The sequence below is a fragment of the Natator depressus genome, chromosome 3 (genome assembly GCF_965152275.1).
Source record: "Natator depressus isolate rNatDep1 chromosome 3, rNatDep2.hap1, whole genome shotgun sequence".
Classification (NCBI taxonomy): domain Eukaryota; kingdom Metazoa; phylum Chordata; order Testudines; family Cheloniidae; genus Natator; species Natator depressus.
In genome coordinates this window covers 197,456,130-197,483,763 of record NC_134236.1, presented here as the reverse complement: position 1 = coordinate 197,483,763, position 27,634 = coordinate 197,456,130, and the positions used below count along the sequence as shown (strand labels likewise).

Genomic DNA, 27,634 nt, shown 5'->3' with positions numbered 1-27,634 from the left:
ATTTGGGGTACTGGTAGTCTGTCATGTCAGTAACTTGGTTTCCTGGTGTTATGTGAACACTGTCCCTCTGCATAAAGGACCAAACTACAGTAGGACTGGGAAGTGAGGATGATGCAAGTCTATGTCTCTTTATGAAGGGAAAGTCTCAAGGCCCTAATATGACTAAGAAACCATGTTACCTAAGGACCAAAGTCAATGGGAGTCTTTCGACTGACAGTAATGGTCACTGCATTGGGACCCTATGTGAAGAAAACTTGAAGTCTTTTACCTTCACACAGTGCTCCATGTTTAGAAGTCCTTTAGATGAAAAATGTCTAGGGATAATAAAAGCCTTTGGGATCCTGATGCATCATGGATCCAAAAAATGAGCCTTCAATGATCACACATTCCCCAGGATGGAAGAAGTGGGAATATCTTTTTGTTAAATAGCAGTATTAGCTTAAGTCAGATTTATTAAATCTATCCATCCATGCAAGGCTCCTATCACCTTGATATCTCAGGTCCAAAATTCAGTACCCAACAAAGCCAAAATTGAATGAGCTTAGTAAATCTTCATATTTCATTCTGATGAGAAAGATGCTTCTCTGAAAATAAGACAGTGAACTAGGAATATTTTTGGATATTTTTGAACAAATGGCCCAGACACAGGTGGATACTGAAATGTGCAATGTCTGACCCAGTAAAAAAGTTCACATAGTGAAAGACCAAATGTTTTCATTTAATATGATCTCACAAGTGAGCCACACTATCGGGCCAAATGACAGACTGACACCTCTGTTCTCCCATTCTGAATAACTTCAGTTCCCATGAAGAGTTGCATTTAAATACTCCCTGAAAATGGCTGCCACTAATTCTAGACCAGTTCAAATGATCCCATTGACTGAACTGAGCTTTGGATCAGTCCTTTAAAGAGTCATAGATCCAGCAATGAGTATCCAATGAAACAGATGTTTCATGGGTAAGGCTGGAAGAAACTCATGCGCTGTGATTTTGTTGTGGAAACTGCATCTTTTAACACAAACCACAACTTTTTATAGTTGCTGCAAACTTGAGTGGCATTGTGATCCTGTGCACCAGGTCACAACCTCACTCATTCGCAGTGTCACAACAGATGGAGAGGAGGCCGGGCCAAATTTGAGTGAGGGGTGTTGTAACCTGGCACACTCAAATTTTTCCCCGCACCAAAACGGCAAAGTTTACATTAAAATAAAAATGGGAACATTATGAATAAACAATTTCAGACATAGAGACAAACAGTGCCCTTATAAAGCTCTAAATGTGAGAGATGATGCAAACAGTGTAGAGTCAGAATGTATATTCACCCTATGGGAGAAAAGAAGCTGGCAGATAAGCTATGTGTATACACACCTTGAAGCACGTGCACAGACTTCTTTTTTAAAAGGAATCTTGAGTTTTACGATTTATCCTAGTTAATCAACTCCCAAGATCATGAGCACACAAGACAACCTGGGACTACATAGTGTAACTCTGCAGCAGACATATACCTTTGGAGAAATGCTAGTTCTATTTTCAAATGACTTAACTCTACCTGCAGTAATTCATGTTTATACATTAAATATTTCAATTCTAACACCCTCTTATATTTAAAATGTGATTGTGATTATTATACTTAATGCAATGTCATGGTTTCCACTTTAACCTCCAATTGTGTCTCAGTCCCTTGGCTGTAAAATTTTTGTGATGGGGACTAAAACATGGCATACATGCTTTCAGCCCAAGATCAATTTCATTTCTGTACATTTTGAGAATAAAATTATCTTGTGCATTTGAACTAGGAAAATATGTAATTGGGTTCTTTAAATTATTTTTGCTTCCTGACATTCTAACTCAAAAAAGAATTTTTAAAAGTGTTACATGTTTACATTAGTGATTAATGACAAGTCATATGGATAATTTAGGAAATTTCAAATTGTTACTGTGACCAAGTCACCTCAGGCTGGAACAATGAGAGGCAGTATGATTAGTGCCCAGAGAAAGGGAGTGCCTTGCTTCACTCTATGAGCAGGAGAGAGAGGAGAGATAAATTGGAGAGAGTCCAGCGAAGGGCAACAAAAATGATTAGGGGTCTAGAGCACATGACTTATGAAGAGAGGCTGAGGGAGCTGGGATTGTTTAGTCTGCAGAAGAGAAGAATGAGGGGGGATTTGATAGCTGCTTTCAACTACCTGAAAGGGGGTTCCAAAGAGGATGGCTCTAGACTGTTCTCAATGGTAGCAGATGACAGAACGAGGAGTAATGGTCTCAAGTTGCAATGGGGGAGGTTTAGATTGGATATTAGGAAAAACTTTTTCACTAAGAGGGTGGTGAAACACTGGAATGCGTTACCTAGGGAGGTGGTAGAATCTCCTTCCTTAGAGGTTTTTAAGGTCAGGCTTGACAAAGCCCTGGCTGGGATGATTTAACTGGGAATTGGTCCTGCTTCGAGCAGGGGGTTGGACTAGATGACCTTCTGGGGTCCCTTCCAACCCTGATATTCTATGATTCTATGATTCAGGGGCAGTCAATTATTTTTTGTCAAAGTCCAAAGTTCTTGGTCAAGGTATAATCAAGGTCCAGATTTCAGAGAAAATAATAAAAAATAACAACAATAATGATACTAATAATAAGTAAATACAAATTTTTGGGGGTCTGTTCAAAAGCATCTGGAGGTCCAGATTTGGCGTGCGGTCCACCTATTGATTATCTCTGCTCTACAGTGAATGCTCATGTCATAAATATAAAGGGAAGGGTAACCACCTTTCTGTATACAGTGCTATAAATCCCTCCTGGCCAGAGGCAAAACCCTTTCACCTGTAAAGGGTTAAGAAGCTAAGGTTACCTCGCTGGCACCTGACCAAAAATGACCAATGAGGGGACAAGATACTTTCAAATCTGGAGTTGGGGGGGGACAAAGGGTTTTTGTCTCTCTGTGTGACACCTTTGCCAGGAACAGATCAAGGATGCAAGTTCTCCAACTCCTGTAAAGTTAGTAAGTAATCTAGCTAGAAAATGAATTAGGTTTTCTTTGTTTAATGGCTTGTAAAATTTGCTGTGCTGGAGGGAATGTATATTCCTGTTTTTGTGTCTTTTTTGTAACTTAAGGTTTTGCCTAGAGGGATTCTCTGTGTTTTGAATTTGATTACCCTGTAAAGTATTTACCATCGTGATTTTACAGAGGTGATTCTTTTACCTTTTCTTTCAATAAAATTCTTCTTTTAAGAACCTGATTGATTTTAAATTGTTCTTAAAATCCAAGGGTTTGGGTCTGTGTTCACCTGTACCAATTCGTGAGGATATTATTATCAAGCCTTCCCCAGGAAATGGGGTGTAGGGCTTGGGGGAATATTTTGGGGGAACAGGACTCCAAGTTGTACTTTCCCTGTTCTTTGTCTAAAACACTTGGTGCTGGCAGCGTTTTACCTAATCCAAGGGCAAAGACTTTGTGCCTTGGGAAAGTTTTAACCTAAGCTGGTAGAAATAAGCTTAGGGGGTCTTTCACGCGGGTCTCCACATCTGTACCCTAGAGTTCAGAGTGGGGAAGGAACCTTGACAACTCATTTCCAGAATGGCTTTGACAGTCTCCAGGATGTTTCAGATTCAGCTTTCACTAGCCAGAAGGGTACTTCTAAGACATGATGACTTTGGGAGAGATGGGATATCTAAAAAAGTAAAAACTGGAGGGCAGCTGAGAACTATGTCCAGTGTGGGTGGGTGGGTGGGTGGGTGGATGGATGTATGGGTGAGTAGGTGTGAGAGAGAGAGAGAAAGAGAGAGTTGAGGGGGAGAGAGAGTAAAGTAGTTTTATATTAAAATCAATTACTGCAAATGATACATATTTTTTCACTATATAGTTAAAATATTTTAGCAGACTTACTGCAAACATTCAATGGTTACCTGTTAAATTTAGACAAAACGCTCTTCTCAGATCCACAGGGTGGATTGTGACTCATACTCTGCTCTCCCTGCACGGACAGATCTGTCCCCGCACCAAAACTTTTAAAATCTGATTTGCAAAGATGCCATTAGAATAATCTCCATATAAACAGGCACTAATTAACTATTATAAAATTTGTCTTCGACAGAAACAGAGGACCCAAGAAATTCACAATTCAGCATGATACTCCCCCATATCCTCCAAGCAAGTTTGGTGTTGAATTATGCTGTTTAGTGTATGGTCAGTGGCTAATAAATTTTACCATCAGCCATGATTTAATCAGGGATGAGAACTCTGGCATAGCATCGATAACTGACATATGGCTGGATGAAGCTTCACCATGAGTAACTGGCCCAGCTGATTTCTACGAGATATTTAGTTCAGCATGAACTCTGAGAAGGGACTGTGAAGGAGTGGCTGTGATTTTTTTATATCCAATGTGAGACATAGCAGGTTACTTGCTCTAAGGTCTTGATTCAGTAAAGTACTTAAGTATGTTCATAGTTATGCATTTGTGTAAGTGTTGTGTGTGTTCGATTGTGGATTAAAACAGGATCAAATAGAATATGTCCATCTAATGTATGAGTCACAGGATGACATAAGGAAGGACTTAGCGGTAGTTTACAGATCTCCCTTCACCTAGTGCTTCCACAGTGCAGTGCTGGTGATGATTCTTTTGGACTGGTTTATAGCCATTAATGTAATCTGATTACTCTAAGGTTGTCCCAGGTGTTTTCCATTAGATACCCTGGCCTTGGAATCTCTTAATCTATAAAATCAGTTCTATGACTTAATTCTCTCCTTAAATAAATAAATGGAAGAGCTATGGGACCTTAGCCACTTACAGTGCTAGACTATAGCACTGGTCCAAGACAGTAAAACATCATACTTTAAATTGTAGCTATATTTTGCTCTGATACCATTTATGGATCCATCAATTATTTTAATAGGATTTACTGGATTTAAGCACTAATGCTATTGTGAGCCAGTGCCTGCAGAACAGCACTTACTTAGATTGAATATTGTGGTGAAATGATAAATTATTTAATGTGTTTCAGAATATTTGGTTCTCTTTTGTAGAGTCTGTCACCATGGAAATTAGGCACTAATGAAGGAAATTCAACAAACAAAAGACAATAAAATGTTAACATGAATGGATCTTGAATTTCATCCTGATGATCTCTAGAGTCTGGTTTTCCCAAGAGGAGCCAAATTCAAAGGTGGAGGCTTTCAACTAACACTACTACTGCTGGCCCTTTGGGGGGAGGGAGGGGATTCTGTTCCTCACTCTTGCCCCTATATATCACTAGTTCCTCTACAAATTCCAGGATAGAGGAAGCTCTGGTGGGAACTGAGCAAGATGGGAAAGGGTGGGGGAACAGCACATGCTGCTACAGCCATTTTGGCTTGTACCACAAGCCATTGCAGTAGTAGGGAGGCTGCTGTAATTCTTAGTTGCTCCCAAGGCTTCCTGGGTTATGCAAAGAGGGGCATTTTGGCTCCCACAGAAGCCCTGAATTCAGAGGGTGCAAACATGGCTTAAAGTCATGCTCACTTTGGGTTTTTCCTTCAGTATTGCACCTGCAGGGAGGAACAGCACAGGAGCTGACTGTGGGTGTTCAAACTGAGGTTCTGACAGCAAGCACTTTCAGATGACCTTAACTGCTGTGATACTGTGTACAGTGAGAGGCAGCTGAGATCTTTTGTAGTGTGCCACAGATGGTGAAAGGCATAACAGATCATTGCGCCTATCTTGGAATTCAGGAGTATCATTGGATTTAATAGGACCTTGAGGCTGCCTATTATTCTGGTGAAAGTTGAGAATACCCCATCAATATACAATGCGAAGACTATTATACTTATTGATTCCTCTTGCCAGCCAGTGTCATTCTTGGCTTGCATAGCAGCCAGTTTATTTCCATTCATCTTTGTGTCAGAAAATGAAAGAGTAAGAATGTGGTATCAGTGCAGTGAGAGCAACAACAAATATGTAGGTACAATTTCCATTCTCACCCTTGTTTTCAACTGCTGATAGTGTATCCTTCTGAAACTTTCAATTTCTAGGATGAAATTTGTCATAGTTTATTTGTATGGAATATAAACATAGTTCAGCAGTGGTGACAAGATGGAACCCTGAAGGACATTAAGGTACGGTCCTTCACAGAGGATGAGCAACTCCACAATAATACTCCATAGGATTTCTCTGAATTGAAGGAGTGACTCCACAGAAGAGCTACTCTGTCCACTTTTGCAAGAGCCTACGGGTGTATCAACAATATTTAATTGACAATGGTCAAAAATTGCTCATGGATTATTAAAATTGTTTTCAAAAGGACAAACTTTGATATCAATAGTTTCACTTGCATGCCCAGACTGGTAGGGAGCAAGAATAGTGATAGATTATGTGTAGTGGGAGTTGATTTATTATGATCTTTTATATGACCTTCCCTAAAATGGGAGGTTCAAGACATGATTGGCAAAACAATTAATTTACAACAGTCACTACTTGGGCCAGGGACTAACCACCTCTGGATTAAGCATGACTGGGCAGCGTGTCCTCTGCTCTACCACCATTCATCTTACCTGAGAATTAAGTGAAGAGTTACTCACAGCAAACAAAACATTTGACTTTATTACCATGCTGAAGCGGTTGTAATTAATCAGACTACTTACACTTCATAACGGTAAACACTTTCATTCAACAATTGCCACAGCACAGAAATTCAAAAAACCTGATCACTCTGAGCAAGTTTTTTTTAATCATTGGAGCGCCAGCTTTGTCACTTCCTTGTGTCAGCTGATCTGTGAGGACAGTCCAGGATGAATGAGGAGTGAGGTATCCAAGTGTGACTATGTCAATGGCCACAGACAGCTGACTGTTATGATGGCTCCTTTAAACTAGGGGCCTTATTGCTCAGGATTTGAGCAATACATTTCTCTTGGATAATTTTGCAATTTTAAAACTCCTTTGTGGAAAGATGTACGCAGAAATAGGTCTACCACCTCAGCAGAAGTGAGAAGATGGCTTAATCTCACCTTGTCAGATGTGTATTTCTAACTGTGGGGCTGGCAAACCAGCTAACAGGTATATGACCCATAACAATTTACCAAGTGGCATTGCAATTTTAATCAAGGCAATCCACTTATAGATAGGTATCAATGAAATGTTAATTAGGCTAGCAATCCCCAACTCATTCTTTTGTATAGATAAGAATCAAAGAATAGTTGCTAAGTGTATTTGTCTGTGTTTACCTATATCCAGTTAGAAGTTTATCAGTGTAACCAAATTAGCTTTTAGATCAGGGGTGGGCAAAATAGAGCCTGCGGGCCCGTCTAACATTTCTGTCCGGCCTGCCAGGCTCTTTGCCTTCCCCCTCACAATGTCCAGGCCACTAAAAGTCCCATGGTCCAGAGTTCCCCACTGCATCCAAACTCCCTCCCAGACCCGCACCCCCTCCATTAATATAGTAGAAATGTGCGGCCCATGACGACTTATCAAAATTCATGGAGTGGCCCCAGTGTGAAAATTATTGCCCACCCCTGCTTTAGATGCTAAATCCTTTTCATGACTTAATTGCCTTACATTATCCAGGTGACTGTGTTCAGTTCACCTTAAGATCAAAGATGTGAGACACTGCAGGGAATTAATAATATTAATTATATTATCTTCAGTGTATCTGTCCCTGTTACAATGAAAGACCGGCTAATTGTCACATGCAAATGAGTATTACTAAACTATCTGTAGAAAGAACGAGGAGTACTTGTGGCACCTTAGAAACTAACAAATTTATTTAAGCATAAGCTTTAGTGGGCTAAAGCCCACTTCATCAGATGCATGCAGTGGAAAATACAGTAGGAAGACATATATATATATATACACACACACACACACACACAGAGAACATGAAAAAATGGGGGTTGCCATACCAACTCTTAATGAGACCACTGCATGCATCTGATGAAGTGGGCTTTAACCCACAAAAGCTTATGCTCATATAAATTTGTTAGTCTCTAAGGTGCCACAAGTACTCCTCGTTCTTTCCTAACATGGCTACCACTCTGAAACCAGTAAATTATCTGTGTATGCATCGGAAATTGAACGTTAACTTTAAAGTGATGGGTCAGTGTGTCCTCAACAAAGAAGAAACTTCAGTCACATGCTGTTCTCAAAATACTTAATAGCTCACTTCAGCTATAAAAGAGAAACCTCAGGTCTGATCCGGCATCTCTAGTCTGCTGAACTTTGAACAGGGCAAAATTTAAGTTGTGGGAAAGAGATCTTCCAATAGTTATTTGGAATACCCTGGAAAATGCAAGTAAATGACTCTAACAGACTTTACATCTAAACTACATTTGGATTCTAACCTTTTGGGATGATTACAGAGAGTCTTTGGCAAGCCAGCAGACTCATCTATCACAGCTACAAACCTGATGTAAGGACCTTGTAAGCATTTGTAATGTATATAATCTTTTAGCTATTCAATAACTCTCTTTTCTTAATAAATCTTTAGTTAGTTTACTAAGAATTGGCTAACATTGCGATATTTGGGTAAGATCTGAGACATATATTGACCTGAGGGTAAGTTTCTGATCCTTTGGAACTGGTAGGATCTCACACATGGTGAATAGGGTTTTCAATAACCTCTCACTATATCAGACCAACTTGTCTAGATGAGAACCAAGGGCTGGAATTCCTAAAGGGGAATTCTTTGTGTTTGGCTTCTTGTTAATCAGTGTGGTACTGCAGAAGCTCTTTTGTTACTGGCTTGGCGAATTTAATTATAGAATAAACCACCAGTTTTGAAGATTGTCTGTCCTATTTCTTGCAGTCTGCCCTGAGTGTGGAATTCTCAGTGTGGTCCATCCCTGGCACCTGGTCACACTAACACACAGGGGTGCTGGAACAAATTTTTATAGTGGGAGTGCTGAGAGTCATTTAGCCAAACTGTAAACCCTGTATATAATGGAAACCACTTCAAGCCAGGGTTTGTGGCAGCACCCTTAGTTCCAGAACCTATGCTAACACACTGTTTCTAGACCTATTCCAAATATGAGTGTGTCCTCTGTTTAGTTTGAGTAAGAAGCCACCTTGGTTAAGTCCCATTGTTGCCATGAGATTTGAAACAAACACAAGATATCTTTGACAAGGCTAGTGGCCAAGACAGAAATCTGGCAACAGTGATACCCAAGCATAACAAGATCACAGTAAACGTATGTAAACATTACAGTGAGTGATGGGATGGTCTGAGAAGTTTTGTTTACGAATTCATTTTATTCCAGATATCTCTCAGTAGGTGGACACACCCACACAAATCTATCTTTGGGATCTGGGCACCTTTTAAACCTGAAATTTGAACAAAGTGTGCCACACTGCCTTTGCTTATGCCGGCTTACATATCTATTTTAACAAAACAGTCAATTCAAGGCCATATGAATCATCCAGCAAGGTTGGATGACTTAGTCACTGTTATATTATGAATAAAATTATGGGGTTTCTCTTGCAGAATTGGGTCCATTCGAGTGGTCCTGGTTATTTACTGCCATTGTGTGAACATGGATTGGGTGTGCTATGGAGGTGGTAAAGTAAGTCCTAAGGTGATGTGAATCTTGCATGATTCTGTAGAGAACCTGAGCAAGGTCCATTAGGTTTCAAAGGAGTCTCATTAGTCCTTGCAGCTAGAAGACATGTGGTTGTAAAGGGGTTTTACTCCCCTCCAAAATTCTTTCAAGTGACATCTGGTGTGTAACAGTGAAGATTAAGCAACTCAAAGTTCCCCATCATGCAACGTTAAAATATTTTGTATTTTTAATAAAAACTACTGTTGTCCAGCAGAAAGTTAAAATTCTGGACAATATCACTAGCCACAACTGCAACAACTAAACATAGTTTTCAGCATCTGTGTACAAATATCCAAAGTAAAAAATAATCAAGTTACTGTCAGGTGGTGCTAGACTCAAAAGTTAGATTTTAAAGTTACAGAAATAGTAATGGAAAACAGTATGTTGTTTCTAGTTAGACATTTCCTGGAGTGTTTAGACTGCCAAAATTGCATTTTATTCTTAGTGCTTGAGAAAGTTAAACTGACTACAAAGATACCAGTAAGTGACACTGATTAGTCTATTTCAATTGTGCAACATGAACAAAGTTCTAAAAACAATCAATCAACTTGTATAATGAAAAGTAAAGTAGATTTTAAAAATTCAGTTGTAACTATCTGGTGCTACTATTTGAAAATGGATTTAACTAGCGAATGATTAAAAAAAATTTAATTAATACTTACCTGTTGTGTGGCCCCACATTATACCAACATATATGTAAACAAAGTAGACCACACCTTACTGCTTTTCAAATATTAATAAGCTTTCCAGCTGAGTAATGTCCTATTTAAAGCTTTATACACTTAAAAAAACCCCCAAAACTACTTACAGTTTGGCCTTTATGAGATCCTTTTTCAGCCAAAGTCTCATATAATGTCACAGCTGCGGTTATATTTTGAGGACCATGATAACCAAACAGCAAAGCAGCAGCCAATTTCTCCATAGCTTTCAAATGTCCCATATCTGCTGCTTCAGTAAGGAGTTGGTAAGCTCTGATTCAAGAATATGAAATTCAGGTTTAATCATTTGATCTTAATTTCTCCCCTCAAGTACAGTACTTGTATCTCTAAGAGGAGATTTAGCAACTAAAGTGTACTAATTCAAGTACTAATTTCTATTATGCACCTCCTGAAAGCTAACTAAAACATGCTTCTCTGGCAGCAGAGAAGTTTTAATTTCTTTCTTCGCAGCCACCCTTCCTTGAACAGTAACTTCAAATTCAGGTGATTAGTAGAGCTGGGTCAAATTTTTCAGATTAATAGTTTGTTTGCCAAAAAATGTAGTGCTAGCCAACCTGAAACTATTGTGGTGAGGGTGCCGCTTTCCATATAACTCACTTGCGATGTAGGAGACTCAGTGGCTAGAATACTTTCCAGAAATAGGAGAGACCAAAGTTCAACTCACTTCTCCATATCAGATGTAGAGGGAAATTTAATCCAGGTCTCCCCCATCCCACATGAATGTCCTAACTGCCGCCACCACCACGCACGAAAAAAAACTTTTTTGGATGGATTTGTTCAGCTGGAAACTGACTTTTTTTTCAGTTCACTAGAATTTTTCCACAACTTTTGGACATGTTTTGAATTAAACTGATTTTTTTGTGTGCTAATTTGTATGTCTTTGCACTATGCTTTATCAATGTAGAAGGCAAAATTCCAATTAAATGCAAACCAGTCTAGGTAACTAAGCTAGAATAGAAATATTCAGTAACGCTGAACTTGACAAAGTCATTGTTGGTCCCAATCCTGCCAAAAGTTATGCCCAGAAATATTTTTCCTCTCGCAGGGTTCTATTGATGTCAATGAGGCTCTGTACAAGGAACTATACAGTAGGATGAAACTCTTTATGGGATGGAGACCTAGACTGTAAACTCCTCAGTGCATGTTCTTGTTTGTCTTTAAAGCACAATTGTATCTTTATTATTGATTTAGCCCCACAAGTGCTAGAGTTCAGACTTACTCCTCTTTCTCTTTTTTGCTTTTGGAATGTTTCAGTATTTTGTTGCTCATTTTATAAAGCTGATGTCCTCGCTCCTCATTCTTCTTTCTCCTAGCCAGATCTTCTGCTATAGGTGTACACAAACATAAAGTAAAATGATCAAAAATTTAAAAATAAACCACTTTTTTTGAACTAGAGCAAATACTCTTCTGATACAGTTGCTGTGATTCCCAACTACATATGACAGGTTTATATTTGAAAATGTTCTCCTTTAGATAAGTTTAGATTAGAGATTCAATATCCATTTGTACATGAGTGCAGGTAGTTGCAATCACTGATACTGAAGAAAAGAAATACCATTAGTCAAATGTCCCTGTCATATCAGCATCGAGAATGCTGATAAAATCTTGGAAGATTTTCTGTGTTTTTAGTTTAGATTATTCCAGGTTCTCTGTGCAGTGATACTTGGAGACAGATCTGTAGAAGCACTCAGACAGCCTTAGTCTCTGATTAGAGTTGAACCTTAAGGCAGTGTTGCTCACTGAGAGCTGGGCATTGGTTTTGGCCTAAAATTTATGAAAAAAGAGATTGCCTGCATTCTGTTTGTTACTCTTAGAATATACTCAGACTCCACATCACTGATTTCTTATGCATGGGAAAACAGACTTGAAAAGCCCTGGACATCTGCTACTGTTCATCAAAGGGGTGACACGGGTGTTGGAAGAAGGGGCACTAGTATGCATAACCTAATAAGTGCTTTGCTGAATTGGAACCTAAATATGGGCTTAATTCCACCACTATTTACTAAAGCACTTAAGCTTGAGTTCCACTACCTTCAATGGAACTTAAGCATGTATTTACAGTTAAGCACATAAAGTGCTGAATCAGGGCCATCATGCCTATGGGATGGCATTCTTTGTAAGTTGTGTCAGATAATGGTCCCTGACTGATAAATATGGATTCAGGGACATGAGTTTATGAACCATGTAATCAAGCTCTGAGTAAAGTTTAACAAGCCTCAGAAAATTCCAGAATCTGCACTGAGTATCCTCAAGACCAGGGCTGTAGAGATCTGAACAGGAGTTTTCCTGTAATTGCAACAGTGTTGCTGTGGGCTTGCAGGGTCCAGGACCAGTCACAGAAACGGAGGGTTGGGAGCCTGTCTGTTGTGTGCCTTCAGTGCTCCCCCACAGGACCAGGCAGTGCGGGGGAGGAAACCAGCTAAACCAAACACAAGGAGGACAAACCCAGAACTGAAGAGGAGTGAAGAGAAGAGATTGGGACAAGGGGTCTGGGCAGTGTTGAGCTGCCAGAAGCTGAACAACCGGTTCCTTCAGTCGCTCCAGGTCTTTTGCGGCACTTTGGCAGCACGTCCTTCAGTCGCTCCGAGTCTTTGGTGGCACTGAAGGGCCCACCGCCAAAGTGCCGCCGAAGGACCACAGGGTGAGTGGGGAGGGAGACACTGAAACTGAACATGGAATCTGGGAAAAGGGATTGGCCCCTTGGAATCAGTGAGGATGGAGAACATGGGTTTGAGGGTGACTAGAGGCCAGGCAGTGGAGACAGATCAGACAAGGAGCCAGCACAGGGGAACTGGGACTTGCTGGGTAAGGAGACTGGGCACAAGGAGCTGGGGGAAACTGGCAATGGCTGGGCAAGAAGACAGGACTGGGAGGGGGAAAGACTGGTGTGGGGAGCCTGGAAGGCGCAACTAGGATTGGCTGGGCAAGGAGACGGGTACTGGGATAAAAAGCCTGAGGAATGATAACTAGGACCAGCTAGGCAAAGAGAATAGAACTGGGACAAGGAGCCACAGGTGGATAAGACACATGACTGGGACAAGGACAGGTTGGAGGAGAAGGAGGGGGAAACAGGCAGAAGTGTCTAGAGCAAGAAAATGGAACTCAAGATTCTTGAGTCTCACTATTCCTCTGCTGTTAGCAAATATCTGTGAAACCCACTGGCAAAGTGTTTCATCCCTGTTAGTGCTGGTCCACAAAAAATTACAAGATAGTGCTCCGATCACGTAATCTGTCAGCTCAAGTGCCAGAGGTCTGTGCCATGGATCTATAGGTCACAACCCTGCTGATGACCCATCTGTTGTCAATATGATAGAATTTCTGTTTTTTTTCAGTTTGTTTTTTTAAAGCTCAAGAAAGTATACACACAAAATATGTTAAAACATTAAAGTTGCAAAGTCAAGCACTCAAACTGGGAAATGCTAGAACTATGGTTCCTGTTACACAGGAAGTGTGCTGTGGTAAAAGATATTTTGAATATGCATATTTGTGAAACCTTGCAAATTTCTGGTCCTGCCTGAAGTGGGGGGACATTATCCGGGCTTGCTTTACGGGTGTGTGTGTCGGGGGAAAGAGGTCAGAAGCTGCTGAAAAAAGTTGGGTAGGAATCAGCGTGGCGATGCTGACTCATTTCCTGGGAATGTAAGGGCGGAAGGTTTTAAAAGGGGCAAGCCCGGGTGTTAGAAGCCCTTTCTTCACGCAGCAGGCAAGGCAGCAAACACGCTCCCTCCCCTCGAGGTGGTGAATATCAGGTTTGGGAAGGACCTACTGTGGACATTACGCTAGTCGCTCCCTTTTAGGGGTCCTGGGAAGGACTTTTTCCCTCACCACCATATTGACTTAGATTGGATGGGTTTTTTCATCTTCCCCACAGTGGGTTTCAGGGAGGACCTATTACGGGGAGGAAGAAAGGGCGTTAGGCTATATGTTGCAACTCATTTTGTAACAGGGTTGCCAACTTTCTAATCACATAAAACCGAACACCCTTGCCCTGCCCCTTCTCCAAGGCCCCGCTTCCCACTCACTCCATCCCCCCTCGCTCCATCGCTCACACTGGCTGGCAGATTCTGGCTCTGGGGTGGGGCCACAAATGAGGGGTTTAGGGTGGAGGAGGGGGCTCAGGGCTGGGGCAGGGGGTTGGAGTGTGGGAGGGGATGAGGGTTCTGGCTGCGGGTGTGGGCTCTGGGGTGGGGCCAGGGATGAGGGATTTGGGATGTAGGAGGAGGCTCCAGGCTGGGGCCGAGAGGTTTGGCATGCAGGAGGGGGCTCAGGGCTGGGGCTTGGGGCGTGGGAGGGGTTGTGGATTCCAGCTGGGGGTGTGGGCTCTGGGGTGGAGCCCGGGATGAGGAGTTTGGGGTGCTTACCTCAGGTGGCTTATCTCAGGTGGCTCCTGGAGGCAGCCAGCATTTCCAGAGGGGTCAGGGGGTTCTGCGCGCTGCCCGCGCCCGAAGGCACCATCCCCACAGCTCCCACTGGCCATGGTTCCCAGCCAATGGGAGCTGCGGAGCCGGCATTCAGGGTGGGGGCAGCTAGGAGCTAGACATGCCTGCCACTTCTGGAGCCAGGGCAAGCAAGGAGCCTGCCTTAGCCCGACTGCACCGCCAACCGGACTTTTAGCAGCTCAGTCAGCAGTGCTGACCAGAGCCACCAGGGTCCCTTTTTGACCAGGCGTTCTGGTTGAAAACTAGATGCCCGACAACCCTATTTTGTAAGTGTGGGGCGGATGTCCAGTGCAGATGGCGGATGTCCATCCGCTCTACTCCATAGAGAAGGCATTCGGTGACCAGATAAATGGCCTGGTAAAGGACTTAAAAAGGAGATGCTGGTTAAAGGAATGGAACTGGGGGAGGGGTGTTCAGGGCTCCTATGATTGGTATGGCAGGGAGCCAACCCCCCTTTCTTATAGCCCACCTTAACCCTCTTACGAGGGCCAGTGGATGAAAGGTCCAAGCCATTGGTTGGCTGGGGACACTGGATGGAAAATGAAGGGGGGTTGGTGGAAGTCCTGGGTAATTATTTGAATGGACATGGAGTTGCCCACACTGTACAGTTTTATCTGCTTGGTAGTCCCAGACATCTAATAATAAAGTTGTGGCCTAATTAAATCCATATCAAAGTGTCTCCTGTCCTTCTTTCAGGATAGCCAGACAATGCATTTCAATCATGGGCTACAATACCTTTACTGATTTCAGAGTAGCAGCCGTGTTAGTCTGTAGCCGCAAAAAGAAAAGGAGGACTTGTGGCGCCTTAGAGACTAACGAATTTATTTGAGCATAAGTTTTCACTCAAATAAATTTGTTAGTCTCTAAGGCGCCACAAGTCCTCCTTTTCTTTTTGCGAATACCTTTACTGTGCTTGTCCAAGGCCTTGTCTGAATAGACAGCTAGTTATATTAAATCTTGCACTTGTTTTGAAAGGTTGACAACTGATGAAAGTGCTTTTTCAATGGATTTTTAATTTTTGGTAAAATCAATTTTAAACTACTGAGACAAAGTTCCTCCTCTACCTTGGTGAGTCTTGCGCTTATTGGCGGATTTGCTCACCTTGGAGCTTCATGGCAGCCCTCAGTTTGGGCGTTTTCGTGAACCTACAGTCCAGGTCAACTCCTCCTGTGTCTGACCAGGAGTTGGGAGGTTTGGGGGGAACCCGGGCCCGCCCTATACTCCGGGTTTCTGCCCAGGGCCCTGTGGAATACAGCTGTCTAGAGTGCCTCCTGGAACAGCTGTGCAACAGCTACAACTCCCTGGACTACTTCCCCATAGCCTCCTCTCAACCCCTTCTTTATTCTCACCATAGGACCTTCCTCCTGGTGTCTGATAATGCTTCTACTCCTCAGTCCTCCAACAGTACACATTTTCACTCTCAGCTCCTAGTACCTCTTGCTCCCAGCTCCTCACACGCGCACCACAAACTGAAATGAGCTCCTTTTTAAACCCAGGTGCCCTGATTAGCCTGCCTTAATTGATTCTAGCAGCTTCTTGATTGGCTGAAGGTGTTCTAATCAGCCTGTCTGTCTTAATTGTCTCCAGAAGGTTCCTGATTGTTCTGGAACCTTCCCTGTTACCTTACTCAGGGAAAAGGGACCTACTTAACCTGGGGCTAATATATCTGCCTTCTATTACTCTCCGGTAGCCATCTGGCCCGACCCCATCATGCTACCTTTGTTCCCATAGCATTCTTAATTGGATGAATCATTTTTGCTTAATTAGTAGGATTTGTCCAATCATAAAAAATTTGATAAGCTTGGACTTTAAGCAGTTCTATATTTTAAAATTTTTCACCTTAAATACTAGCTATAACTTTAAACTTATTTATTCATAAATATATATTTAAAGTATTTAAAAACATAGAAATGAAAATGGATGACTTCAACAACTAAATTACCATACTCTTCTTCTACCATTCCTTTCCATCTGCTCCCTCTCTCTGCACCTTGCACACACCCTCAAAAGGGGAGAGGATCATTGTAGGTTAATGTAAGGGCTTATTGCACTAAAGGAAAGATGCAGTAGAGCTATTTCTGTTATGAAAAGTAGTAAATTCATTTTATTTGATTGTAGTAGTTTAAATTAGCTTTCTATCAGGCCCGCCAACAGCAATTTTGGGCCCCAGGGCTGTCCCTAGGGAGGTGTGGGGCCCGAGGCAGAAGTGACAAATCCGTCACTTCTGGGACCAACCATGCTGGCCGGCTGGCTCCCACAAAGCGTGGGTGCCCGAAACGGTCGCCACTCGGCGCGCACCTGGGAGCCCTGCGGCTCGCCTGGGCCATTTAAAAGGGCCCAGGGCTCCTGGCTGCTGCTACCGTGGCAGCAGCAGCAGCTGGGGGTCCCCGGGCCCTTTTAAATTGCCCGGGCCCCTGGGCAATTGCCCTCTTTGCCCCCCATCAGTAGGCCTGCTTTCTATGAAGTAACAAGTCTATATTTCCCCATTCAGTATTGCACATTTAGTGAACAAGTAACTTGGCTAAGAGATGCTAATAGAGTCACATCTTATTAAGGCCTTATTAAGGGAGCCTGTGGACACGCTTTCATTAAATTTTGTAATCTTACACTGTTACACCAAGAGACAAAATGTACTCTTCATTACACTGGTATAAATCCAATGACCTCAGTGGTGTCACTAAAGATTTATAACAATGTAACTGAGAGCAGAATCTGGTCCTCTATTTGTTGTTTTGGGCACCTTTCATAATGCAAGAATCATTGGTAGCTCTAATCCCATGACATTAATCAATTGTCCTAACTTCTCTCTCATCATTCAAGACTGCAGGGTTGAACCTGTAACATTGAGCTGAGCCAGTGTCATAATCCTTTTGCAATGGGCTAAAATCAGATGCTACAGTATCAGAAAAAAATGTTGACTGTAATTCTAGAATTTCTGCCTAACATGGAGAAACTCTTGCCGTTATCTATATCTAATTTTCCTCCAGTACAGTATTTAATAAGAATCTGATTCTGCACCTATTTCTCTCAATGCATGATTCAGTGCACTTTACTTGCTTTTGCTCTTAACATATCAATATAACATTTTTATTGAACCATACAAAAAAAAATCCCAACAAACATAGTTAAAATGAACATTGCAGGATTGCGACAGTGGGTTGAGTGCACTTAACCTTTCAAAAATATTAAGCAAAATCCCAACCATTAGAAACGGAAAATGCACCTACGGTAGTACTTTTCAAATAAGACACCCAAACTAACTTAAGTCTGCCCAATAGTGGTCTGGCCCCTGATGCAACTTAAAGTGCAGTCGGTCTGCTCTAAGTTATACCAGCTGGTAATGCCTCTCTAAGGCTGTTAAGCAGTCAGAGATTGCCAGAGTGCAAAGTGCGCTGGCCACTGCCTCTCCTACATTAGATATTCCCTCACCACCAAGGTGCTAGGACAGAGGAAGTACTGAGCCAACTATGTTGGCTTTACCGTAAACACTCCCTCAACCCAGGGAAATCCCCCACTGGCTATTTAAGCTATCTTTCCAGCCTCTTTCCACAGCCAGACTGGCACAAAATGGTTACAGCAGTGGCCAGGATCTGGACCTAGACCTCTGCTAGGAGAGACCAGTAAACTAAGTTTTATTTCTCTCCTCTGGAAGCATTAGTAGACCTTTGGGTCTATGCCGAACAGCTTTAATTTTAGGACATCATGATGTACCTCCTGTCTGAGCTGCTTCAGATTCTTCAGGAAAAATCCAATATTGGCTGGCCCCAGATGTAAACTATCAATTTTAATTTTAGAGACTGGGCCAAAATCAGGCTTATAAACAGAAACTCAGTTTCTATTGCACCTTAGAGATACATTAAGGATTAATTTCTATCAAGAGGGGTCTGTCAGAAATTGGGCTCAGAAGGGAATTTAATCTGATTAAAGTACATAGTCCTATATATTAAAAATGAGAAAAGATCACTGTAAGAACAGCACAGTAAAGCTACTCAGTTAAAAGCAAATTACGATGCCAAGAAAAAATATCATCTCCACAGTACCTAGCCACAAGGCTCATTCTTTGTGAATACATAATGGATTATTCAAAATCAAACTTTTTACAAAAAACATCTAGCAAATAAATATTCAGTTAACTTTTCAAATACTTTCAAAGAAAATAATATTTTAATCTTAAAAAACACAAACTATTCCTTCCATTATCATTGATATTTTTACCATTACTTTGGTAAATAAGTATGAAAAGATTGCAGTTATTTTGGGTGAAGATGCAAATCAGCCTCTAAGCTCTGTATTTCATTGCTAAAAATACATTGAGCATAGTCCTAAATTTAAGGATACTTTTAGGCTTCCTCTCCATTTGGGACCATCTGCCTTGGGCTGAATGCTAATGTTTTACCCTCTCAATTCATCATTATTATGAACCAGTTTTTTCCTTTAGCAAAAGGCCTTGTGTTTGGTTTTTTTCAAATATTATCTTTAGATTCTTAACTTGACTGATGTTGAAAGCTCTGAAGACATTGTTCTTTTTTCATGGAGATACTGGGTGTATCATTGTAGAGAATACGTATTCATGAAAATGTATTCAAAGAGGTTCTAAAGTATGTAAGGACTACAATGTGTCTGCTCTGATTTGATCGTGGAAAACTCTGTCTGAAGTATTGTCTCTTTTATTCTTCCTTGAGTGGGACATTTTGTGTTGTTTTGGAAATGAAGCATGCTCTTAGAAGGGAGCAAATTTGTGATGCATTTTTAGAATTCTTCTTTGGACTGAATATAATCAGATATTTTGGAAACTCCTGTTTATGCTTAATAGAAATTTAGCAGTTAGATGCTTTTTCTTTTCTTTTTTTTTTTTTTTTTGCCTTTAGACTATTAGCTCCCTTTACTACATATTCTGTGAAGTATCTGTTTTGAACTGGTTGTACCCAACTGTTGTCTAACATTGCTCCGGTCCCTCTTATACTTTTGGAAAGACTATCTGAAAATCTTTTTTCTAGACTATGGACTATTGCCTAAATGTAATTTAAGTGAACTATGGTGTTTTCAGCTCCAAATTTAGATAAGAACTTAAGCATCTACTTTAAAGTTTAAGCACATTTTTACTGCTTATTGATGGACTTCAGCACATGCTCAAAATTAAGTATGTGCTTAAGTATTTTGCTGAATTGTGAAATCTTGACCACACTGAAATCAATCACAAAACTTCCATTGATTTGGATGAGGCCAAGATTTCACCCTTAGTGCTTTGCTATTATGAACATAATAGGACAGATTGTGATTCATGATCTACATGTGAGGAGAGGGTTACTCCACACAAGGATTGCCCCCTTACTGTGCAGAATGAGATTGTAGTTCCCTTTGCTTGCATTGTGAATACCATCTTTGTGTACATAATGTGTTTGGTGTTTTCAAATACATTAAAAATAGAACAGACATATTAGATCATCGTTTTGATAGTCAACAGCAAACTGTTAATATTGCATTAACTAGAGGTGGTATGTGGAATGGACATGGTATATCACAAATACATGAAAAATCAGAAACCTTTCCAGCTTATTTAGCTGAAAATATTTACCAATAAATGTTTACCTTTTAGAAAGCTTGTATAGTTCTAGTAAATGTTGTCTTAATCTAACACCACTCTACATAAGCTGAGGGAGTGTATAAAAGATAGGTACTTACAACCAAATCTATTACCTTGTGAAGAAAATGTATCTTGCATTGTTAATAGTTGACTTTCATTCAGTGCTTCCTGAAAAAATAAGTTGCATACATTTTTTTCCAAAACTGGTTTAATATTTTTGATAAAGCTTACAAGGATATTAAGCTGTCTTTATTCCAGTATATTATATATCATTTACATTAGGATTAAGAAATGAAATTATGTGTGCTTTGTTGCAATTCTTTACCCACTTTTATTCTCAGTATATATAATGTATATAAATTAAACATAGTCTTATTATGCTGCCATATGAGCTACTGAACCATACTTGCGACACATGTTAAACCCCAAATTCTGTAAAAAAAACATTACCAGAATTCAGCATAGCTAATTCTGAGATGGTATGCATACATTAGGGCTGTCAAGTGACTAAAAAAATTAATCGTGATTAATTGCACTGTTAATAATAGAATACCATTTATTTAAATATTTTTGGATGTTTTCTACATTTTAAAATATATTGATTTCAATTACAGCACAAAACACAAAGTGTACAGTGCTCACTTTATTTTCATTACAAATATTTGTGCTGTAAAAAAACAAAAGAAATAGTATTTTTCAAGTCCCCCATTAGAAGTACTGTAGTGTAATTTCTTTATCATGAAAGTTGAACTTACAAATGTAGAATTATGTACAAAAAAACCCTGTATTCAAAAATAAAACAGTATAAAACTTTAGAGCCTACAAGTCCACTCAGTCCTCCCACTTGTTCAGCCAGCCGCTCAGACAGACAAGTTTGTTTACATTTGCAGGAGATAATGCTGCCTCTTCTTGTTTACAATGTCACCTGAAAGTGAGAACAGGCATTCGCATGGCACTGTCATACCCGGCGTCACAAGATATTTATGTGCCAGAGATGCTCCAGATTCATATGTCCCTGCATGTTTCAACCACCATTCCAGAGGACATGCATCCATGCTGATAACGGGTTCTGCTCGATGACGATCCAAAGCAGTACAGACAGACGCATGTTCACTTTCGTCATCTTAGTCAGATGCCACTGGCAGAAGGTTGATTTTCTTTTTTGGTGGTTTGGATTCTGTAGTTTCTGCATCAGAGCATTGCTCTTTTAAGACTTCTGAAAGCATGCGCCACACCTCGTCCCTCTCAGATTTTGGAAGGGACTTCAGATTCTTAAATCTTGGGCCAAGTTCGGTAACTATCTTTAGAAATCTCACATTGGTACCTTCTTTGTGTTTTGTCAAATCTGCAGTGAAAGTATTCTTAAAATGAACAATATGTGCTGGGTCATCATCAGAGACTACTATAACATGAAATATATGGAAGATTGCGGGTAAACAGAGCAGGAGACATACTATTTTGCCCCAAGGAGTTCAGTTACAAATTTAATTAATGCATTATTTTTTTAACGAGCGTCATCAGCATGGAAGCATGTCCTCTGGAATGGTGGCCAAAGCATGAAGGGGCATACAAATGTTTAGCGAATCTGGCATGTAACTACCTTACAATGCCGGCTATAAAAGTGCCATGCGAACGCCTGTTCTCACTTTCAGGTGACGTTGTAAGTAAGAATTGGGCAGCATTATCTCCCGTAAATGTAAACAAACTTGCTTGTCTTAGCGATTGGCTGAATAAGAAGTAGGACTGAGTGGACTTGTAGGCTCTAAAGTTTTACATTGTTTTGTTTTTGAGTGCAGTTATGTAACAAAAAAATCTACATTTGTAAGTTGCACTTTCATGACAAAAATATTGCATGATGGTACTTGTGTGAGGTGAATTGAAAAATATTTCTTTTGTTTATGGTTTTTACAGTGCAAATATTTGTAATAAAAATAATAATATAAAGTGAACACTGTACACTTTGTATTGTGTTGTAATTTAAATCAATATATTTTTAAAAAGTAGAAAAACATCCATAAATATTTAATAAATTTCAATTTGTATTCTATTGTTTAACAATGCGATTAATCGCGATTAATTTTTTTGAGTTAATTGCTTGAGTTAACTGCAATTAATTGACAACCGTAGCATATATCAATTGTTTGGGTTAAAGTCTACATGACAAACATTGTACCATGTTGCTTTTCAGGTTAAGTAAAACTACAGATGCCAAAATTCATAGCAGCAAATTTCGTGATCACCAATAGGGTGCATAGTCAATGTATTTATTGATGATTCCTTAATAAAAAAGGATCATTATCATTTCCCAAAGCTTTTCAGATGACAGTTCAGTAAGTGTTGTTGGGGTTCTGTTTTATAATAATGAGATGCTTAATAACATTTGCTGTTGGTAACAATCAGTTCAAATGTCTTTAACACTTACAAAATCCAAGTTTTACTTCCCAGAATACATTTAATTCCTCAAAACGTTGTACAAGAAGAAACAGTATTTGTCCTGGGTGAAGGTACAAGGGATACCATTCCCCTGGGGTCAGAGGCCTGCAGCTGGCTGGCTAATTAGCCCATTGGAAAAAGACCTGCAAACTTAATTAGCTGATCCTCATAAAAGGAGGAGCAGGAAATGGAAAGGTAGCTGTGACACCTGTCAGAAGCTGGAACAACTGCTTGAGGTGTGGTTCCAAGAAACAGATGGCTAGAAGGGAGACTGGGGAAAGTCCTGTTATCACAAAGGCTCTGAGGTAAAAGCCAGGAACTTTTGGGTTGATGAATTTGTGGGGTGGTGGACAGACTTGGGGAAAGGGACTTAATCCCTACAGACTCTGAAGGTAGAGGCTGTGAAACTTTGGTCCTGTATTTGTTAAGAAGGCTGAAATAAAACTCACAGAAAATTAATCTGGCTGGAAACTATCTTCCCTGGATTCTGTGAGAGAGTGCAAAGCAGAATTTCTCCAGGGAAGGAGTGGGCTTAGCTCACACAAGCCTGTGACCAGCCAGAGGAGGGCACTATAAGGGAGGCTCCAATCCTTTACACCCGGTAAACCATTAACTCTTCCTTTAGGTATTCTCTTCACTTTTAGTCTCCATTTTTTCTTGGTTTGTTTCTGGCTATTCAATCTCTAAGGACCTGACTTTTGCACAGATTTATGCATGTGCTTATTTTTACACACTGTGAGTAGTCCTACTGAAGTCAATGTGGGAGGTTAAACATTTATACAGTATTTGCAGGATTGGGGTCAAAATTAGGTTCTCTCTTAATAAGACACTATCAATGTCTTCATGTACTTTAAAACATCTAATAAAGTTGTTAATATAATGGCTGCAGTTGTAATTTATCACTCTACCAAAATGATGCAAACATACAAATCACATTTTAGAATTCTCCACCTTGTGTCTTGGGTTTTTTTGTCCTACGTTAATGTTCAGTAATATCTTAATGAAACTTATCATCTTTTCACAAAGTAAATGAATGTTTGTTTTAAATTGTGTGTGTAACCCAAACCTACTGTCTGGTGGCTAGGCCACATACAGAAGTACATGAGCCAGCTACAGCCTTGGCTAACAGACCAAGGTCTCTTAGCTCAGGCAGTAGAAGCTCATGTTTTTAGATTCAGAGATCCCCACTACCATGTACTTGTTACTCCTGGGAGAATTCTGCATGACTGTGTACACACACAATTCATGTCTGGTGCAGAACCTTTTTTCCCCAGAGAAAATACATTCTGCCCCAGAAATGCTGCAGTTGAGCCTTTTGCCCACCAGAGGCTGCTGTGGTGCCATAAGTCAGCAGCATACTTCTCCCACCCACACCCAACAACCTTCCAGGCTCCTTCCCACTTCCTCAGCTCCTCCATTACCCCTGACTCCCCCAAGCCATTGCACCGCTTCTGAGAGGTGCAGGAAATATATTTCTGTATTGAAATTTAAATTACTCAAGTTCTGTATTAATCTGCCTATTTGTGGTTTAAAAACAAATTGTCTGTAACAACGAAGACATACTTGCTGACAGGTATTTTGAAATAAACTACCAAAATAATTGAAACTGGCATGATTACATTGTTATCTTGACAAATAAAATGTACAGAATTCTGAAGAATTTTTTGGTGCAGAAATCCTCCAGGAGTAACTTGTCAGAGCAAACACTGTTTCTGTGAAGCATCTAACATCCTTGTGAGCACTATAAAATCAAAGAAATTCTGAATATAGTACAAAAGCAGTGTGTTAAAAATAAAGATCACTTTCGTTCCAGATGCCCTGAAGTCAAATTATGCTTACTTGACGGTACTAGCAAGTGTCTGATTTAAACTGATAAACCCCTTTTGAATCACTGAGCATGTATGAGTTCAAGTTTCTTATGTGGAAGCTTCTTCCTGATGGCTGAAACTTCAGCTCAGCATGAGTGAGGCCCATGCTCTCATAAGCAATCCACCTTAGGAAAAGTTTACAAGGATACAGTGCACTGCCTGAGGCCATATCTATACTTACCGGTAGATCGGTGCTACTGCAATCGATGGGTCTGAAGACCAGCTGAGTCAATGGCAGAGCACTCTCCCATCAACTGCAGTACAGGCAGTCCTCAACTTTGTTGATTTATGATGAACAGCACTTCTACACTGACACCCTGATTCAACTTAAGACTATAGGTTTTGAGTTTACAAAGCTTGGTTCCGCAGCGGAGTAGACTGCAGGTTCGACTTACAACGCAATTGTAAGGAACCAATTGTGTCATAAGTCTGAAGACTGTCTGTACTCCAGCTCCCCGAGAAGAGTAATGGAAGTTGGTGGAAGAGCATCTCCCATTGACACAGTGCAGTGCAGACACCACAGTAAGTCAAACTAAGCTACATCGACTTGAGTTAAATTATTCACACAACTGAAGTAGCGTAACTTAGGTCAACTTACTGCAGTAGTGTAGACACAGCCAGTTCCTAGCATCCTGCCTACAATTATCATAGAGACAGGGTAAGTTAGGTAATATCTTTTGAAAGCTTGTCTCTAACCAGCAGAAGTTGGTCCAATAAAAAATATTACCTCCCCTAACTTGTCTCTAATACCATAGGACTAACATGGCTACAACAGCTCTACCTCTACATACACGTCCATTCAGGTTAGGCCTTTCCCTGTATGCTTGATATTAAAAGGTCCTAAAGATCCTGCTTGGATTGAACTAAAACTTTATAACACCCACCTAATTTTTGCTTTGATACAGTACCTGTATTACGGTATTGCCCACCATGAAAATGACTTGTCTAAATGTCTGGCTGCTTGCATAGTCTAGTGTAGAACTGTGCTGAGAAGCCAGGAATCTCCATTCTCTGGGAATAACTGATACCAAAGCCTTCTAATTCAGGATTTTCCTTGTTCGTTGTTTCTCCTTTCCCAGTGAAACTTGCTATTTAATAATAATGATCTGAGACAAGAGAAATTTAGCTGGACTAATGGCTGGAATTTCCCCACCCTTTTAACTGAATTTAATTCTTTTAAAATACTTCCACCAAAGTGACTAAAATCTATCTAATCTTGACATTATTATATTTAAATTTGTTCTCTACAGCCTGAGAATCTTGTTCATGCATATATATCTTTTACCTCCAGGTGGAATTATACTTGCATGAGATGGTTGAGTTGCAGCACTTTCTATTTTCTCTGGAAGGTTTTTTCATATTTTGAATATGAAACATTACTAGATCATCTCTTCTTAGACTTGTGTAAGTCTATTAAAACCAATTTTGCTGTAGGCAGTAAACCAGCCCTAAGCTGAAAGAATAGCTGTGACCCTTTGGAAAGGGGCAAAGAATTTATTAGGAGAAGCATTGTGTCCTCTTAGCAATGCCGTAGTTAATTTATCTTTTTGTTCACTCACATGTCTAACATGCATCATCATCAAATGACAAAAGCTAATGGAATTGCACTCTGCTGTTCCATATTTTGCAGAAACTATTTCAAAGAGGCAAGATTATGTAAACTTACTACAGTACTGCAATGAACATTAAAGTCACACAGTTAGAATAATCAAAATTAGGTCTCTGATATACCATTAATTTAGTAGTTGTGCAGCTTATAAATGTTATAATACACTTTGACACTAGATTAAGCTGTGCATTTATCCAGAAGAATAGGAACAGAAAATATTATATATATTCAAAAAAACTATAACTGATGTTGGCTATTGTTGAACATGAATTTTACCTGCTACATCTAGATGTGACATACAGGGTTGAGGACTGCTGTAGAGCTGTTCTGTCAGCTCTACATTGATTGAGAAATCTTATAACACTTGGAGTTGTCCCTAGGGGGCTATTACAATCCTCTATATGCAAGCAGAGCAGCATAGAGGGGCAGAGGTCACAGAGAATTGGGCTCAATACAGTTTTACATAGCAACTTCTGCTTGTCCAAATAGCTGGTTCCTGTTGGTACAAAACACTCATAAGGGAGAAGCTATTCCATTAAATGTCACGCAGTCCCTTTCACTGATATTGTTTGAATATTAAAACCATTAATTCAAGAGGAGAGATTCTAAAAAATACTGGATTAACACATGTTTTTGGGACAGGAAAAGGTACCTGAAATGCAATAGGGTTTTGTTAACAAATGGAGGCTACCAAATGGAAATTACCACCATTTACTAGACTACAAGATGACATCCCCAAAAAATTATTGGAGGCTTTGAACTTGACGGGTCAGATGTTCAGCTGCTATAAACCAGTGTAGCTTCATGGACTTACGTAAATCGAGGACCTGGCCCATGGACTTCAAAGTCTCTAGAAAGCTACAAGGGAAGAGTTAGACCAAGGGTGGGCAATAATTTTTGCAGGGGGGACACTCCACGCATTTTGGCAAGTTGTCACAGGCCACACGTTTCTACTATATTAATGGAGGGGGTGTGGGGTCTGGGAGGGAGTTGGGGTGCAGGAGGGAGCTCTGGGCTGGTGCAGAGTGTTGGGGTGCAGAAGGGGGTATGGGCTCTGGGAAGGAGTTTGGTGCAGGAGTGGGGCTCCAGGCTGGGGCAGGGGATTGGGGTGCAGGAGGAGGTGCAGGGTCTAAGAGGGAGTGTGGGTGCAGGAAGGTGTTCTGACCTGGGGCAGGGGATTGGGGTGTGGAAGGGGGTGCAGGCTTTGGCTGGGAGGTGCTCACCACAGGTGACGGCAGGCCGGAGGCACAGCAAAGCTCACGCAGGTTGCCTGCATGCCATGGACCCATGTCGCTCCCGGAAGCGGCTGCAGCCAGCTGCTGCTGGCACATCTCTGTGCACCCCTTGGGGTCTCTGTGCACTGCCCACAAGCACTGTCCTTGCAGCTCTCATTGGCCAGTTTCCAATGGGAGCTGTGAGGACAGTGCTG

At 40.7% G+C, this 27,634-nt stretch overlaps 1 protein-coding gene across 12 annotated transcripts in view; it reads right to left on the bottom strand.

Moving 5' to 3' along the window:
• The window catches only part of SEL1L2 (SEL1L2 adaptor subunit of SYVN1 ubiquitin ligase), an 89,292-nt gene that overhangs the window by 44,602 nt on the left and 17,056 nt on the right, over positions 1-27,634 (bottom strand). For 9 of the 12 annotated variants that reach the window (XM_074949624.1, XM_074949625.1, XM_074949627.1 and 6 more), the window contains 3 exons: positions 20,409-20,463; positions 11,492-11,597; positions 10,362-10,524 (listed from right to left, as the gene is read on the bottom strand). In XM_074949624.1, the coding sequence (XP_074805725.1) occupies positions 10,362-10,524; positions 11,492-11,597; positions 20,409-20,463 (324 nt within the window). The remainder of the gene's footprint in view (positions 1-10,361; positions 10,525-11,491; positions 11,598-20,408; positions 20,464-27,634) is intronic. The other 3 variants (XM_074949621.1, XM_074949630.1, XM_074949628.1) reach the window with 2 other exon arrangements.